General features: G+C 35.6%; 1 protein-coding gene across 1 annotated transcript in view; it reads right to left on the bottom strand.

The window, feature by feature from the left end:
- Positions 1-10,086, bottom strand: part of LOC133049339 (heterogeneous nuclear ribonucleoprotein K-like) — a 109,873-nt gene extending 99,787 nt beyond the window's left edge. The window contains 1 exon segment of the mRNA XM_061133329.1: positions 10,059-10,086. Within this exon segment, the coding sequence (XP_060989312.1) occupies positions 10,059-10,086 (28 nt within the window).
- Between the last annotated feature and the right edge of the window lie 7,508 nt (positions 10,087-17,594).

Below are 17,594 nucleotides of genomic sequence, written 5' to 3'. Positions count from 1 at the left end.
TATATGTGTTAATATACATTATTTGCCTTTCTCTTTCTGATTTACTTTACACTGTATAATAGGCTCCAGGTTCATCCACTTCATTAGGACTGACTCAAATGTGTTCCTTTTTATAGCTGATAATATTCCATTATGTATATGTACCACAACTTCTTTATCCTTTCATCTGCCAATGGACATTTAGGTTGGTTCCATGTCCTAACTATCGTAAATAGTGTTACAATAAACATTGGGGTAAATGTGTCTCTTTCAATTCTGGTTTCCTTGGTGTCTATGCCCAGTAGTGGGACCCCTGGGTCATATAACAGTTCTAGACACAGGTTTTTAAGTAATAAAAACATAGTTTCTTGATAATGACTGTACCAGTGTGCATTCCCACCAACACTATAAGAGGGTTCCGTTTTCTCCACAACTTCTCCAGCATTTATTATTTGTAGACATTTTGATGATGGCCATTCTGACTGGTATGAGATGATATCTCATTTTGGTTTTGATTTGCATTTCTCTAATAATGAGTGAGCATCTTTTCATGTGTTTATTAGCCATCCATGTGTCTTCTTTGGAGAAATGGCTGTTTAGATCTTTTGCCAATTTTTTGATTGGGTTGTTTGCTTCTCTGGTATTGAGCTACAACTTATATATTATATATAGTTTGGAGTATATATATGTGTGTGTGTGTGTGTGTATATATATATATATATATATATATATATATATATATGGGGTATATATATAGAGAGAGTATATGTATATATAATCATATATATATATATGATTAATTCTTTGTCAGTTGTTTCATTTGCTATTATTTTTTCCCATTCTGAAGGCTGTCTTTTCACCTTGCTTGTAGTTTCCTTTGTTGTGCAAAAACTTTTAAGTTTAATTAGGTCCCATTTTCTTATTTTTATGTTCATAACTCTGGGAGGTGATTCATAGAAGATCTTGCTGTGATTTATGTTGGAGAGTGTTCTGCTTATGTTTTCCTCTAAGAGTTTTATAGTTTCTGGTCTTACATTTAGACCTTTAATCCAATTTGAGTTTATTTTTGTGTGGTGTTAGAAAGCGTTCTACTTTCATTCTTTTGCACATAGTTGACCAGTTCACAGCTCTACTCATTGAAGAGACTGTCTTTTCTCCTTTGCATAATTTTGCCTCCTACTTTAAACTTAAGCTCTTCATAGGTGCATGCATTTTTGTTCCATTATCTATATTTCTATCTTTGTCAGTATCAAACAGTCTTGATGATTGTAAATTTGTAGTATAGTCTAAAGTCAGAAAGGTTGACTCCCTCAGTTCCATTCTTCTTTCTCAAGATTGTTTTGTCTATTTGGGGTATTTTGTGTTTCCATAGAAATCATGAAATTATTTGTTCTAGTTCTGTGAAAAATATTATTGGTAGTTTGGTAGAGGTTGTGTTGAGTCTATAGTTTGCTTTGGGTAGTACACTCATTTTCACTATGCTGATTCTTCCAATCAATGAACATGGTTTCTATTTTTCCATCTATTTGTGTTATCTTTGATTTCTTTCATCAGTGTTTTATAACTTTCTGTGTACAAGTCTTTTGTTTCTTAGGTAAATTTATTCCTAAGTACTTTATAATTTTCATTGCAATGGCGAATGGGATTATTTCCTTAATTTCTCTTTCTGATTTTAGATTGTTAGTGTATAGGGATGCAAGGGATTTCTGTGTATTGATTTTATATCATGCAACTTTATTATATTCATTGATTATTTCTGGTAACTTTCTGGTGGCATCTTTAGGGTTTTCTATGTAGAGCATCTTATCATCTGCAAAGAGTGAGAGTTCTACTTCTTTTCCAACCTGGATTCCATTTATTTCTTTTTCTTCTCTGATTGCTGTGGTTATGAATTTCAAAACTATGTTGAATAGTAGTGATGAGAGTGGGCACACTTGTCTTGTTCCTGATTTTAGAGGAATATTCACCACTGAGGATAAAATTTACTGTGGGTTTGTCATATATGGTTTTTATTATGTTGAGGTATGTTCCTTCTATGCCTACTTTCTGGAGAGTTTTTATAATAAATGAGTGCTGAATTTTGTCAAAGACTTTCTCTGCATCCATCATATGGTCTCATTGTTCAATTTGTTAATATGGTGTATCACCTTGATTGATTTGTGAATATTGAAGAATCCTTGCATCCCTGGAGTAAAGCCCACTTGATCAAGATGTATGATCTTTTTAATATGCTGTTGGATTCTGTCTGCTAGAATTTTGTTGAGGATTCTTGCATCTAAGTTCATCAGTATACTGACCTGTAGTTTTCTTCACTTTGTAGCATTTTCATCTGGTTTTGGTATCAGGGTGATGGTGGCCTGGTAGAATGAGTTTGGGTGTGTTCCCTCCTCTGCAATTTTCTAGAAGAGTTTGAGTAGTATAGGTGTTAACTCTTCTGTAAAGTTTTGGTAGAATTCACCTGGGAAGCCATCTGGTTCTGGGCTTTTGTTTGTTGGAAGAATTTTTATTACAGTTTCAATTTCCATGCTTGTGATTGGCCTATTCAAATTTTCTATGTCTTCCTGGTTCAGTTTTTGAAGATTATACTTTTCTAAGAATTTGTCCATTTCTTCCAAATTGTCCATATTATTGGTATATAGTTGCTCATAGTAGTGTCTTATGATGGTTCTATTTCTATGTTGTCTGTTGTAATGTCTCCATTTTCATTTCCAAATTTATTTATTTGAGTCTTCTTCCTTGTTTTCTTGATTACTTTAGTTAATGGTTTATCTACTTTGTTGATCTTCTCAAAGAACCAGCTTTTAGTTTTAGTGGTCTTTGCTATTGTCTCATTCATTTATTTTTCACTTATTTCTGCTCTGATTTTTCTTTCTTTCCTTCTACTAACTTTGGGTTTTTTGGTTCTTCTTTTCCTAGTTGCTTTAGGTGGAAATTTAGGTTATTTATTCTATGCTTCTCTTCTTTCTTGAGGTAGGCTTGATTTGCTATGAACTTCCTTCTTGCACTGCTATGGGCTTGCTTGGTATCTCAGCTGGTAAGGAATCCACCTGCAAGGCAGGAGACCCTGATTCCATTCCCAGATCAGGAAGTTCTGCTGGAGAATAGACAGATTACCCACTCCAGTATTCTTGGGCTCTCCTGGTGGCTGAGCTGGTAAAGAATTCACCTGCAATGCAGGAGACCTGAGTTCAATCCCTGGGTTGGGACGATCCCATGGAGAAGAGAACAGCTACTCACTTCAATATTCTGGAGCTTTCCATGGACTGCATAGTCCATGGGTTTGCAAAAAGTCAGGCGTGACTAAGAAACTTTCACTTAGCTCTTAGCTCCCTCTTAGCACAGGTTTTACTGAACCCCATAGGTTTTGGGTTGTTGTATTTTCATTATCACATCTTTCTATGCATATTTTGATTTCTTTTGATTTCAGTTTTTTTTTTCTTTTTCATTTTTTATTTCTTCAGTGATCTGTTTGTTATTCAGAAGCATGTTGTTTAGCCTCCATATGTTTGTGCTTTATTGTTTTTCCCTCCTCCCCTGTAGTTGTTATCTAATCTTACAGCATTGTGATCAGAAGAGATGCTTGAAACAATTTCAATTTTTTTAATTGAATTTAAAATTTAAATTTTAAATTTACCAAAGCTAGATTCATGATCCAGGATTTGATCTATCCAGGAGAATTGTTCTATGTGCACTTCAGAAAAAGGTGAAATCCATTGTTTTTGGTTGGAATGCCCTGTAGATATAAATTAGCCTAACTTGTCCAATGTATCATTTAAAGCTTTTGTTTCCTTGTTAATTTTCTGTCTGAATGATCTGTCCATTGGTGTGAGTGGGGTACTAAATCCTCCACTATCATTGTGCTAGTGTCAATATCCCCTTCAATTTTGTTGGTATTTGCCTTATGTATTGAAGTGTTCCTTTGTTGGGTGCAAATATATTTGTTATATCTTCTTGTATTGATCCCTTGATCATTATATAGTGTCCTTCTTGTCTCTAATGATGGTCTTTACTTTAAAGTCTATTTTATCTGATATGAGTGTTGCTACTCCCACTTTCTTTTGGTTTCCATTGGCATGAAATATCTCATTCCAGCCCCTCACTTTCAGGCTCTTTGTGTCCCTAGGTTTGAGGTGGGTCTCTTGTAGACTGAATCTATTGGAGTCTTGTTTGTTTGTTTTTTTAATCCATTCAGCCAGTCTCTGTCTTTTGGTTGGAACATTTAATCCATTTACATTTAAAGAAATTATTGATAAGTATGATCCCATTACCATTTACTTTATTGCTTTGGGTTCACTTTTATAAACCTTTCCTGTGTTTCCTGTCTAGAGAAGATACTTTAGCATTTGTTGAAAAGCTGGCTTGGTGTTGCTAAATTCTTTCAGCTTTTGCTTGTCTGTAAAGCTTTGATTTCTGAATCTGAATGAGGTCCTTGCTGGGTAGAGTAATCTTGATTGTAGGCTTTTCCCTTTCATCACTTTAACTATATCCTGCCATTCCCTTCTGGCCTGGAGAGTTTCTGCTAAAAGATCAGCTGTTATCCTTATGGAGATCCCCTTGTATATTATGTGTTACTCTTCCCTTGCTGCTTTTAATATTTGCACGTTGTGTTTAATTTTTGTTAGTTTGATTATTATGTGCCTTGGTGTGATTTGCCTTGGGTTTATCCTGTATGGGACTCTCTGGGCTTCTTGGACTTAAGTAGCTATTACCTTACCCATTTAGAGAAGTTTTCAACTATTATCTCCTCAAATATTTTCTCACTCTCCTTCCTTTTGTTTTCTTCTGGGATGCCTATCATTCAGATGCTAAGGTGTTTAATATTGTCCCAGAGGTCTCTGAGGCTATCTAGGCTATAAAAATAAAAGTTAAAAGAGTAATAAAGAACCATACTAGGACTGTTTGAGGGGAAAGAAAGAATGGGGAAGAAAGGGGGAAAAAAAGAGAAAAAGGAATACATTTAAAAGAAATTTAAAAATAAGATTTTTAAATGTTCAAAAAACAATGATAAGAATGTATCTTCCAGGTCCACCTGCTTGGATCGTAAGGAAACAGTCCAAGTGGGCTGTGCATGTCCTCAGAGTAGCTGATCTCAGACTGTGACACTCCTGGCAGATATGAACCATTCAGGATCCCAGGAAGACGTGGTTAGCACCCTGCTCACAGTTTGGCAGGAGATGCATTCCCTGGGACTGAGATTGCAGCAGCCCCTTGACTTCTGCCTCTGGCTGTCGCACACCTGTCTCGCTGCCTCTGGGGAGGACTATAAATGCCAACCAGCTTGCTCTCCTTTGGTATTCACTAGGGCACAATCCTTTGTTCAGTAAGAGCGCCAGGGGTCACAATGCATTGTTAGAGCCTTCCCACAGGAAAGGTCCTTTGTTTGTCTTTCAGGCATTCCCACTGTTTGGGAGGCTATGTCACATTAGTCCCCTTAGAGTGAACTCAGGGCATTCAACCACAGTCCTTACCCTAATGAATGATGATGCTGCCACCAGCACATTCTCACCCAGTCCCCATTTGCTGCCAGCAGATGCTTTTCTTTTCTTTTCTTTTATGTGATGCTGCCCTCTGAGATCCCATTGTTCCCTACTGACCCAGCCTGCGAGAGGGTTTCCTACTGTGTGGAAACTTCTCTTCCTTTACAACTCCCTCCTCAGAATGGGTCTCTATCCCTAAATCCTTTGTCTCTCTTTTCATCATTATATTTTGTCCTACCTTATTTTGAAGAGATTGTTTTGCCTTTCTGGGTATTGGGGTCCTCTGCCAATGTTCAAAAGTTGTTTTGTGAAAGTTGTTCCACATGCATATGATCTTTCGATGTATTGGTGGGGGAAAATGTGGTCTCCCCATCCTATTTCTCTGCTATCTCTGGAATGTCCCCTCTACAGCTTATTTATGGTGCCACTGTCTATGAAAGAAGTATGTGCTAACTCAAATCACAAACATTTTTCTGTTATATTTTCTTCCAGAAATTTTATATCTTTCAGTTCAGTTCAGTTGCTCAGTCATGTCCGACTCTTTGCAAACCCATGAATCACAGCACACCAGGCCTCCCTGTCCATCACCAACTCCCGCAGTTTACTCAAACTCATGCCCATCGAGTTGGTGATGCCATCCAGCCTTCTCATCCTCTGTCGTCCCCTTCTCTTGCCCCCAATCCCTCCCAGCATCAGGGTCTTTTCCAATGAGTCAACTCTTCCCATGAGGTGGCCAAAGTATTGGAGTTTCAGCTTCAGCATCAGTCCTTACAATGAACACCCAGGACTGATTTCCTTTAGGATGGACTGGTTGGATCTCCTTGCAGTCCAAGGGACTCTCAAGAGTCTTTTCCAACACCACAGTTTAAAAGCTTCAATGTTTCAGGGCTCAGCTTTCCTCACAGTCTAACTCTCACATCCACACATGACCACTGGAAAAACCACAGCCTTGACCAGACGGACCTTTGTTGGCAAAGTAATGTCTCTGCTTTTATATGCTATCTAGGTTGGTCATAACTCTCCTTCCAAGGAGTAAGCGTCTTTTAATTTCATGGCTGCCATCACCATCTGCAGTGATTTTGGAGCCCAAAAAATTAAAGTCTGACACTGTTTTCACTGTCTCCCCATCTATTTGCCATGAAGTGATGGGACTGGATGCCATGATCTTAGTTTTCTGAATGTTGAGCTTTAAGCCAACTTTTTCACTCCCCTCTTTCACTTTCATCAAGAGGCTTTTGAGTTCCTCTTCACGTTCTGCCATAAAGGTGGTGTCATCTGCATATCTGAGGTTATTGATATTTCTCCCAGCAATCTTGATTCCAGCTTGTTCTTCTTCCAGTCCAGCCTTTCTCATGATGTACTCTGCATAGAAGTTAAATAAGCAGGGTGACAATATACAGCCTAGACGTACTCCTTTTCCTATTTGGAACCAATATGTTGTTCCATGTCCAGTTCTAACTGTTGCTTCCTGACCTGCATACAGGTTTCTCAAGAGGCAGGTCCGGTGGTCTGGTATTCCCATCTCTTTCAGAATTTTCCTTTAAACTAAAGGAAATATATATTAAATATATAATATATTATATATATAATATAAATATATGTTAAAATCTATAAACATTTTTATCAGTTTATTTGAGAAATAATTTATGATAATGATCCATTTTGAGTTAATGCTTCCCAGCTGGCTCAGTGGTAAAGAATTCACCTGTCAGTGTAAGAGTTGAAGGGGATGCAGGTTCAATCCCTGGGTTGAGAAGATACCCTGGAGAAGGAAATGACAGCCCACTCCAGTATTCTTGCCTGGAAAATCCCATGGACAGAGGAGTCTTGTGGGTTACAATTCATGGGGTAACAATAGAGTCAGAGGTGACTTAGAAACATGCTTATGTTATAAAGTATGAGTCAATGTATGCATACATTTTTGCTGTTCAGTCCAACCCTTTGCAACCCCATGGACAGCAGCAAGCCAGGCTTCCCTGTCCTTCACTATCCCCTGGAGTTTGGTCAAATGTGTACATAATTATGGTTATAATTGTGGGACATGTTTTGCACAAATGGTTGTCCAAATTTTTAAGTACTATTTGTTGGAGACTATCCACTGCCCATTGAAATACATTTCATCTTTGTTTGAAATCAATTGACCACATACATGTGGATGTATTTTTGGACTGTCTATCTCAGGGTTTAGTAAACTATGACCCATGGGCCAGTTATGGCCTAATACTTGTTTTTGCCAGGAAAGCTGATTAGAACAAGGCCAAGATCATTTATTTACATAACACCTATGATTGCTTCCATACTGCTATGTCAGAGTTGAGTTGTGAAAGAGGCTTTTGACCTACAAAATCTTTTTTTTTTTTTTTAATCTGACTCTTAACAGTAAAAGTTTGCCAGCCATATTCTAGGGTCTTTTTAAAAAGAATTCCAAACTGCCTTGTTTGTGATTTTTTTTTTTTTTTTAGTGAATGTAAATAGTAATATTTTGAGTAATAATTTGAGTCTGCCAATTTTATTTATTTATTTTTTTTCAAAATTTCACATATTCTTGCCCTTTCTATGCACATTTTAAAATTAGCCTATTGATTTCTACAACAACAAAAATTCTGCTGTGACTTTCACTAAGATCTCAATGAGTTTATAGATCAATTTAGAGTACATTGACAATATCCTGACTCCTGATCCATGAATACAGTATGTAGCTTCTGTTCTTTCTTTATTTAAAATAGATTGACAATATTTTGAATTTAGATCACATATAATTTGCAAAATTTTTGTTATACTTATGCATAAATATTCTATGTTTATGGGTTCTTTTTTAATGAATAATATTTTTGAGGTGGCTTCCTTGGTGGAGCTAGTGGTAAAAAATCTGCCTGCCAATGCAGGAGATATAAAGAGATGTAGGTTCCATCTCTGGGCCCAGAAGAACCCCTGGAGGAGGAAATGACAACCTGATCCAGTATTCTTGCCTGGAGAATCCCTTGAACTGAGTCTGATGGGTTACAGTCCATAGAGTTGCAAAGAGTTGGGCCTGACTGAAGCAAACTATCATGTAAGCACATTCGAGGTTTATGGGTATTATTATAATGAGTAATATTTTATGTATCAGTTTCCTGTGGTTCCTTGAGCATATATAAAAATGTAGTTGATTATTGAATATTAATCTAGTATCCTCTAACCTTGCTCACTCAATCAGTCTCATTAATTTTTGTGTACATTCTTTGCTTTTACATGTAGAAAATCTTATGTTCTATGGATATAGGCATTTTATTTATTTATTTCAAATCTTCATATTTCTGTGTTTTCTTGCTTACTTCACTGGTTAGGAACTCCAGTACACTGTTAAATACAGTGAAAGAAAATATCCTTTCCTTATTCCTGATATACTGAATATGCTTTTAGATTTTCCTCATTTAAATATATTAGGTGGAATTGCCTTTATAAATAGTTTTTATCAAGTTAATTTCCTTTAATTCTTAATTTGTTAACAATCTGTTGTCATAGATCAATGTTGAATATATTAAAAATATTCTCTATGTACTGATGTGAGCATATGTTTTTTCTTTAACATGTTAATGATTACATAAACATTTATAGTCAAATCTTTAACCAAATTTGCATTTCTGCTTATTCTGCTTGCTTGATCATGATATATTATATTTTTATGCATTGCTGGATTGGATTTACTATTTTTTTAATTGAACATTTTGTGCCTATGCTCATGAGGGGTATTGTTTTGAAGTCAGGAGATTGGTTACCTTTGAAATATTAATGGCTGGAGTAAGGCTGAAATAAGTCCTCTCACGTGCTGGTGCTGTTTTACATCTTGATCTTCGTGGTAGATAGATTTCTGTGTTTTCTTCTTGGAGCTCCAGTCTTACAGTTTTTGCACTTTTCCTGTGTTATATATCAACATATAATGAGAAAAAATATTTATCTGAGTAATCCATTTTGGGAATAAATTTTCGTTTTCACCAGGATATTGCACAACCTCAAAAACCACTCTAACCAAGACAACAGCATTTCTGCTCTTTAAGAGCCAAAGCTACTAGGTGTAGGACTTGCATTATAGTTTCTTTAAACACACATCCCAATGCCCTATGTATCTAGAAAGCTCTCACTTAAAAGGCTATTTTATAAACTGAGAGGGTAACAGGCAGGAAGGCCAGGGGTCTCCAAAGAGAGGAAATAGGCTGCAAGTGTCAGACATTTTTTATCTCTTTCTTAAGCTGCAGGAAGAAACAAACTAGTTATATTTTTTCCCCTTCTCTATACAAATTTAAAAAGAGGTTTCTCTTAAAATTCTGTGGTGCCATAATGACACCTGGTTCCACCTGAACTTAATTTTTCTCAAACCTTGAGTTAACCAATGCATTTTTCTTATGGCAATGCTTGTCTTAAGCTATGTTAATGTATTATGTATTTACCCTAGACTCTGTTTTCAAGTTGGTTTGCCTAAAGGCTCAGAGCCTACTTGGCAAACCAGTATGTTATACTCATACATTGTTCTCCTAACCTGTGTTAGTGAAACTATATATTTGTATGGAAATCTGCCTTTCTTCAAGATTCATGTCAATCATTTTATGGCCCCGGATGACTCACCTAGCGCCAATGTTATCTCAAAATGCATGTTGTGGGTGAGGTGCCTGGTGCCATTCTCTGAGTTTTGAGACATTTCCTTTCTTTAATTAGCAGACTGCTAGTAGCTATATAACATCCAGCTAAAGACTGGATGGGGGATACTTAAGGGGGATACTCTTTCTTCCTCCTTTTGATGTCTATGTCAGAAGCTTTCTCTCTTTTACTTTAACAAAACTTTATTACACAAAAGCTCTGAGCAACCAAGTCTCTTCTCTGGCCCTGGATTGAGTTCTCTGCCGGGGGCTAAGAATCCCGGCATCTTTTGTCTTTCATGGTTCAGCAAGCTTTCAGAATCATCATAGATTTTCTTCTTTTCATAGAAATTAGTCAACAGGTCTTATGACTCTAGCTTTTGCTAATAGATCTATACAGACATTAAGCTTACCAGTCAGAAGGATACTGTCTCTCTCTTAAGTACAGACAATTCCTATAAGTTCTAAGCCCCTTCCTGGAGTCCACTTAGTTAACCCAAACCAACACTGACTCATTTCAGAGGAATGAAGATGTTCAACCAGCAGACAAAAGATCTATCTGCAGTGTAGAATCTCAAGATGCAAAAGAAGAGTCCTTAGTATTCTAAGTGCCTTCTCATCTACCAGGAAATTTGTTATTCCCATTTAATTTGTTACTATTATTTAAATAAAAAAAGAGTAAAGAATATCTAAAGTTTCAGTTATCACTGACCAACTCAAAAGCCCCTTAATTGTATGTATTTTCATACCCTTAAATGTCCATGTGTTTAATCACTTCTGCTCCTGATCCAACATCTCAATGTCAGGCTTTCATCCAATTTTCTCCTATTACAAGTGCAAGAACATCTGTTGCATGCCTAAGAATTATATTTACAGATGCAAACTCACTGACAATTTCCTTCAGCTTTTTACTAAGAAGCAGACCCATGTTGAGAACACTGACCTTCTCAAGGGAAAGTTGTTTATTCTTTTAGAGTTGTGGAAATGGAATCTCTGGTCTTCTGCATCCTCATTGGCAATGACCGCCCCATCATGATATTATGCATCCTAATCACCATCTTTAATCCATTATACAATTTAGTCCTCACTCATTGTTCATAATATTTTTAAGATGAAGTTAATAATTATTCTTCCTGCCATTTGCCTTGACCTTCTCAATCCCCAACACTTTAGCTCAGCTACACATTATCTTCCCAATTTTTCTATCATGTACTGACATTTTTTAATTATCCAGAATCATTGTACTTTTGAAATTAGGAAACAGTAAACTCTAGAATATAATTTTTTCCCTTGCATCTCTAATACTCATTCACTCTTATTTACCCATATCTTTTTTTTCTTACATATCCTGTATTGTCCAGTATCAATGTGGTCAAAGTGGGAACTACATTACCCAGAAACTCCTTCTCTGCCTGACTTTTCCAGTAGTCATGTATGGATGTGAGAGTTGGACCATAAAGAAGGCCGAGTGCCAAAGAACTGATGCTTTTGAACTGTGATGTTGGAGAAGACTCTTGAGAGTCCTTTGGAGGAGATCAAACCAGTCAATCCTAAAGCAAATAAATCCTGAATATTCATTGAAAGGACTGATGCTGAAACTGAGGCTCCAATACTTTGGCTAACTGATGCGGAGAGCCAAATCATTAGAAAAGACCCTATTCATTAGAAAAGACCCTGATGCTGGGAAAGATAAAGTGGTAGGAGAAGGGGATGGCAGAGAGTGAGATGGTTGGATGGCATCACCACATCAAAGGACATGAGTTTGAGTAAGCTCAGGGAGATGGTGAAGGACAGGGAAGCCTGATGTGTTTAGTTCATGGGATCACAAAGAGTTGGATATGACTGAGCAATTGAACAAAATGGGTTAGAGTTGAAGTGAGCTAAAAGTTGAGTGGAATTTGTAAGATAGAAGTGAAAAGACTTTACTTGTAGAAAATCATTGGCATTAGATATGCTGGTGAATTGATAAAGAACTTCCTCTCATTTATTCTATCACCACTTTGACTGCTGGTCCTGATTATCCACAGCTGTGCCATACTCAACACCAAACACAATAATGCTGTTGTTCAGTCACTAAGTCATGTCTGACTCTGTGAGACTATGGACTGCCAGGCTCCTCTGTCCTCCACTATCTTCTGGAGTTTGCTCTAATTCATGTCCATTAGTTGGTGATGCTATCTAACCATCTCAACCTCTGCTGTCCCTTTCTCATTTTGCTTCAATATTTCCCAGGACAGAGAAAAAGTAACATGACTGATGAAGCTAGTTTTTCTGAAACTAGGGAATTTCTTCAGAAATGAGACTTCATTGATAAAACCAGTACAGTCTCTGGAAAACTGGATTACATGGTTACACCAGAAATTATTTCTCAATGACATTATCATGGCTAGCTTGAAAATATGATCCTAGTAAATTAAATTTATCTGTTTAATTAATAAATAAAGATCATTATACTCTTCTTAATGAGGTCTGATGCTAAATTTGAGATTTTCTCTGAGGGATTCATATAATGTTATAGAAAAATTATTGGCACTAAATGTCAACACTTCTATAATAAGCAGAAGAGATTAAGAAGAGATGGCAACAATACACAGAACAACTATACAAAAAAGGTCTTAAAGACCTGGATAACCACAATGATGTGGCCACTCATTTACAGTCAGACATCCTGGAGTTTGAAGTCAAGTGAGCCTTAGGCAGCATTACTACCAACAAAGCTAGAGGAAGTGAAGGAATTCATTCCATCTGAGCTATTTCAAATCTTAAAAGATGATGCTGTTAAAGTGCTGCACTCAATATACTAGCAAATTTGGGAAACTCAGCAGTGGCCATAGGACTGGAAAAAGTCAATGTTCATTTCAATTTCAAAGAAAGGCAATGCTAAAGAAAGTTCAGACTACCATACAACTGTGCTCATTTCATACGCTATTAAAATTATGTTCAAAGTCCTTCAAGTTAGACTTCAGCTGTAGGTAAACTTAGAACTTCCAGATGTACAAACTGGGTTTAGAAAAAGCAGAAGAATCAGAGATCAAATTGCCAACATTTGTTGGATCATAGAGGAAGCAAGGGAATTCCTGAAAAATATCCACTTCTGCTTCATTGACTATGCTAAAGATTTTGATTGTATGGATCACAATAGTGAAAAACTCTTAAATTGATGATAATACCAGACCACTTTACCTATCTCCTGAAAAATTTGCATGAGGGTCAAGACACCACAGTTAGAACTGGACATGGAACAATGGACTGGTTTAAAATTGGGAAAAGAGTAAGAAAAGACTGTGTACTGTCACCCTGCTTATTTAACTTATATGTGGAGCACATCATGCAAAATTCCATGCTAGATGAATCACAAGATAGAATATAGACATATTACTCTAATTGCAGAAAGAGAAGAGGAGCTAGAGGAGCCTCTTCATGAAGGTGAAAGAACAAGTGAATAAGCTGGCTTGAATCTTAACATTTAAAAAACCAAGATAATGGCATTCAGTCCTACTATTTCATGGCAAATAGAAAGTGAAAAAGTGGAAGCAGTGACAGATTTTATTTTCCTGGGTTCCAAAATCACTGTGGACTGTGAGTAGGGCCATGAAATAAAAGACACTTGCTTCTCAAACCTAGAGAGCATATTAAACACTAAAGACATCACTTTGCAGACAAAGGTCTGTGTAATTAAAACTGTTGCTTTTCCAGTGCACATGTACAGACGTGAGATTTGGTCCACAAAGAAGGCTAAGCATAGAAGAATTGATGCTTTTGAACTGTGGTCCTGGAGAAGACTCTTGAGACTCCCATGGACAGCAAGGAGATGAAACAAGTCAACCCTAAAGGAAATCAACCCTGAATATTCATTGGAAGGACTGATGCTGAAACTGAAACTCCAATAGTTTGGTCACCTGATGCAGAGCCAACTCACTTGAAAAGACCCTGATGACAGAAAAGGTTGAAGGCAAAAGGAGAAGGAGTTGGGAGAGATGAGGATAGTTAGATATCATCACTGACTTAATAGACATGAATTTAACAAATTCTGGGAACTAGTGAATGACATGAAGAAGGAAATGGCAGCCCACTCCAATATTCTTGCCTAGAGTATCCTGTGGACAGCGGAGCCTGGAGGGCTGCCGTCTATGGGGTCGCACAGAGTCAGACACGACTGAAGCGACTTAGCAGCAGCAGCAGCAGCAGCAGCAGTAAATGACAGGGGAACCTGGTGTGCTGCCATCCATAAGGTCATAAAGAGTCAGACACAACTTTGTGACCGAACAACAACAAAAACATTGATAAATTTACATACATAATTTAATGCATACAAATTTAATTATAGGATTTATTATTGTAGAACATAATTAAAGAGTATACCCCTAAATTTAAAATAATTGGAAAAATAATAGTAATATAGAAAGTTTGAAGAATGAGATCATGTGGAAAAAGAAAAGAAATTAATTCTCCCATAATTCATAACAGGGTTTGAATAACAGTCTTAAAAATTAACAAGTGAATAAGTGTATTTTGTAAATATATTTTACAAAGGCAGAAAGGTAACTGCTAAAGGAGATTAAATGATAATACACTGAAAAAGAAATCAAAGCAAACATAAATGGGTAGCTATAAAACCCAAAGAGAATATCAGAAAATATTTAATGCAAAAGCATCAAAAGAAAGAATTTGCAAAAAGTAAAGAAGCAGAATTTAAACAAAGAAATTTACATGTAAATGTAGGTGAAATAAACTACTGGATCTATAAAAAAATCTTTGTATTATAAGATATAATGTAGTGATTGGGAGGTTTGAATTGCAAGAACAGATGAAAAGCAGGACAACACTAAAAAATCAAGTTAGAATTTTCTCATATAAATATGTTTAAATTCAAGGTAACAACTGTTAAACGAAACACAGGAAGACACAGAAAATATAATCCACAGAGTTAGTTTGATCTCATGAAGTTTTATAAGCCAAATGTCATAGTATGAAAATACATCATGAAATATTTACATAAACTATACAAAAAAGCTAAATGATATTCAGTATTAGCATATATTTTTGTTCATCCTTCTCAAACATTGTTTTAATAGAAAAGAAGTTAATAAAATATAAAGAATCTGAATATAATATTTTTTTTTTTATTTAACTATCAGGGAAGTTTTAAACTCTATTTTATATTAGAGTAATACTTTCTAGGGACAAAAGGAAGATTTATCAAATGTGACCATATGTTTCACCAAAAACAAAGGTTACATACATTTCAAAAGGTAAATTGATGCAGAAAACATTTTGTGGATATAGTGAATAAAAATGAGCAAGGAACATTGAAATCAGTTATAAGTAAATATCAAAATGATCTGGAAATTGAAAACATGATTGTTAGAAATTCTTTTAAATAGCCATAAGGTGAAAGAGAAAAATGTGAGCTGATAATCCTGAATAGCTAGAAAATAATAATAAAATTCTATGAGTAAATGTAAATTAAAAGATGAGATATCCCATATGATAGCCAGAATATTCCATATTTGTATTGTATATTTGTATCCACAAAATTTTTCAAATATAAAAGATTTAGAGAAAATCTTATGTGTATTGTCTCTTTAAGATGTGTAAGGAACTTTTCTTGAATCAATTTGTTTAATTTATTCAACAAATACTTATCTACCAGATGATATTCTATGTACTAGGAATAAAATGATTTAATAAATGCAGAGAATGTCTATGGTGGGGGTGGTGGGAGAGGATCGGTCTGCAAATAAAAAAAAAAAAGAAAAGAAATTCATTAATGATATATACTGAAAAGAAGAAAGAAAGGAGAAAGAAAAAGAAGCTGTCAATCCAGGTTGATGTGATTTACAACTGTTGGCAAGAGGAGATTAAAAGTCTGATTTTGATTTGGTGGTGACGGGAGGAGATAATTTTGAGTTTGGACTTATCTGTCAGTAAGTAGTCAACAATGATAATTCTCTAGGGCAAAGAATTACAGACCAAGAGAAAATTGCAAGGTGCAAAGATAAATAAAATTAAATAAAATGAGCTTGAAGACTAGAAAATTAGGTTGTTTGGTGAAAATAGCTTGGAGAGAGTCAATAGGCCCACACCACCCAGGAATTATCTTTGATAAAGCCAGTCTTGGGCACATAGAATCTCTTTTAACCTTTATAAATCATCTTTATTCTCTATCATATTTGATTTACAAAGAACCCATTGCAAACAAATTTTCAAAACCTAATCTCACATCAAAATACATTTTATAACTTCAACAGTGTACAGCCACATTATTTTCTGTATTGTATTGTACATAAAATGTGATAAAATTATAGGAAAGCCAGATATTAGTAATAATATAAAGCTAATTTTGCTTATAAGTCAGTTTGTTTTACTTAGTTATGATAGTGTTCAATAAAATATAATTTCTCAATGTTGAGGTTTCTTTAAGTGAAATCAGAGCTGCTGAAGTTACTCTACCAGAAAGCATAAAATATTTGCTGAACATAACATGGTATTTTTAAAAGAAACGTTAACTCTCAGCTTCCTCTAATTAAGAAACTGAAATGACCATACTGAGTGCCTCAGGAGACTAATGTCTTTTCCATGTGCCATTTCATGCCCAGGGAACTAAAACAGGGAGCATGATCAAACAATAGTAGTTACTACCTTGATAGGGAAATCACTTTAAGAAACCCTCATGATCCTGGTTGCATTGGATGAATTATCTATTTTGTGTTTCGGGACTTTGTTCACATATAATTGCTGGAGAAAATGATGAGCTACAGATAGTCCAGGATTTTTATGGCACTAGGCAGAAAGCAACAGTTTGTTTGCTTTTGCACATGCATGCAGGTAAGTTCCACAAGTTAAAGCATAAAAATAACTTCTGTGCAGAGATAACACAGTTCATCTGTTAAAATATGGAGTTAAAACAAACTTAACAAATAAGGAATTATAATAAATAATGTTGCTGCCAAATAACAGATGTAGGACAATGGCAGTTTAGCTGATACGTGAACATAAAAAATGTTTTAGACTGGAAACCACAGGTCATTACTCTTTTTCATTATTTGTTTAAAATAAACTACAACTTAAAATCAGGTTGAAAGTGAAAGTGTTAGTCACTTAGTCATGTCCAACATTGTGCAACCCTGTGGACCAGTCTCCTCTGTCCATGGAATTCTCCAGGCAAGAATACTGGAGTGGGTTGCCATTCGCTTCGCCATGGTATCTTCTGGACCTAGGGATTGAACCTGCGTCTCCTACACTGGAGGTGGATTCTTTATTATTTTTTTTTTTCATTTATTTTTATTAGTTTCTTTACCATCTGAGCCACCAGGGAAGCCCAAAATCAAGCTAGCAAAATCAAGTCTATGTTTCTGTTCATTTATGGTTAGGGTTTTATCTGTTTAATTTTAAGTATAAGAAAAGTAGGTTTTAGATTTAAAAGTAAAATGTTGTCTTCCAAATTAAACAAAGTTAACGTAAACTAACAATTGAATTAGACATATGTGAAAAACTATGGTATGACAACTATTTTTTTTCTTTG

The sequence above is a fragment of the Dama dama genome, chromosome 30, assembly GCF_033118175.1.
Source record: "Dama dama isolate Ldn47 chromosome 30, ASM3311817v1, whole genome shotgun sequence".
Lineage (NCBI taxonomy): Eukaryota > Metazoa > Chordata > Mammalia > Artiodactyla > Cervidae > Dama > Dama dama.
Note: the sequence above shows the minus strand (reverse complement) of the source record. Positions and strands in the feature narration are given on the sequence as shown.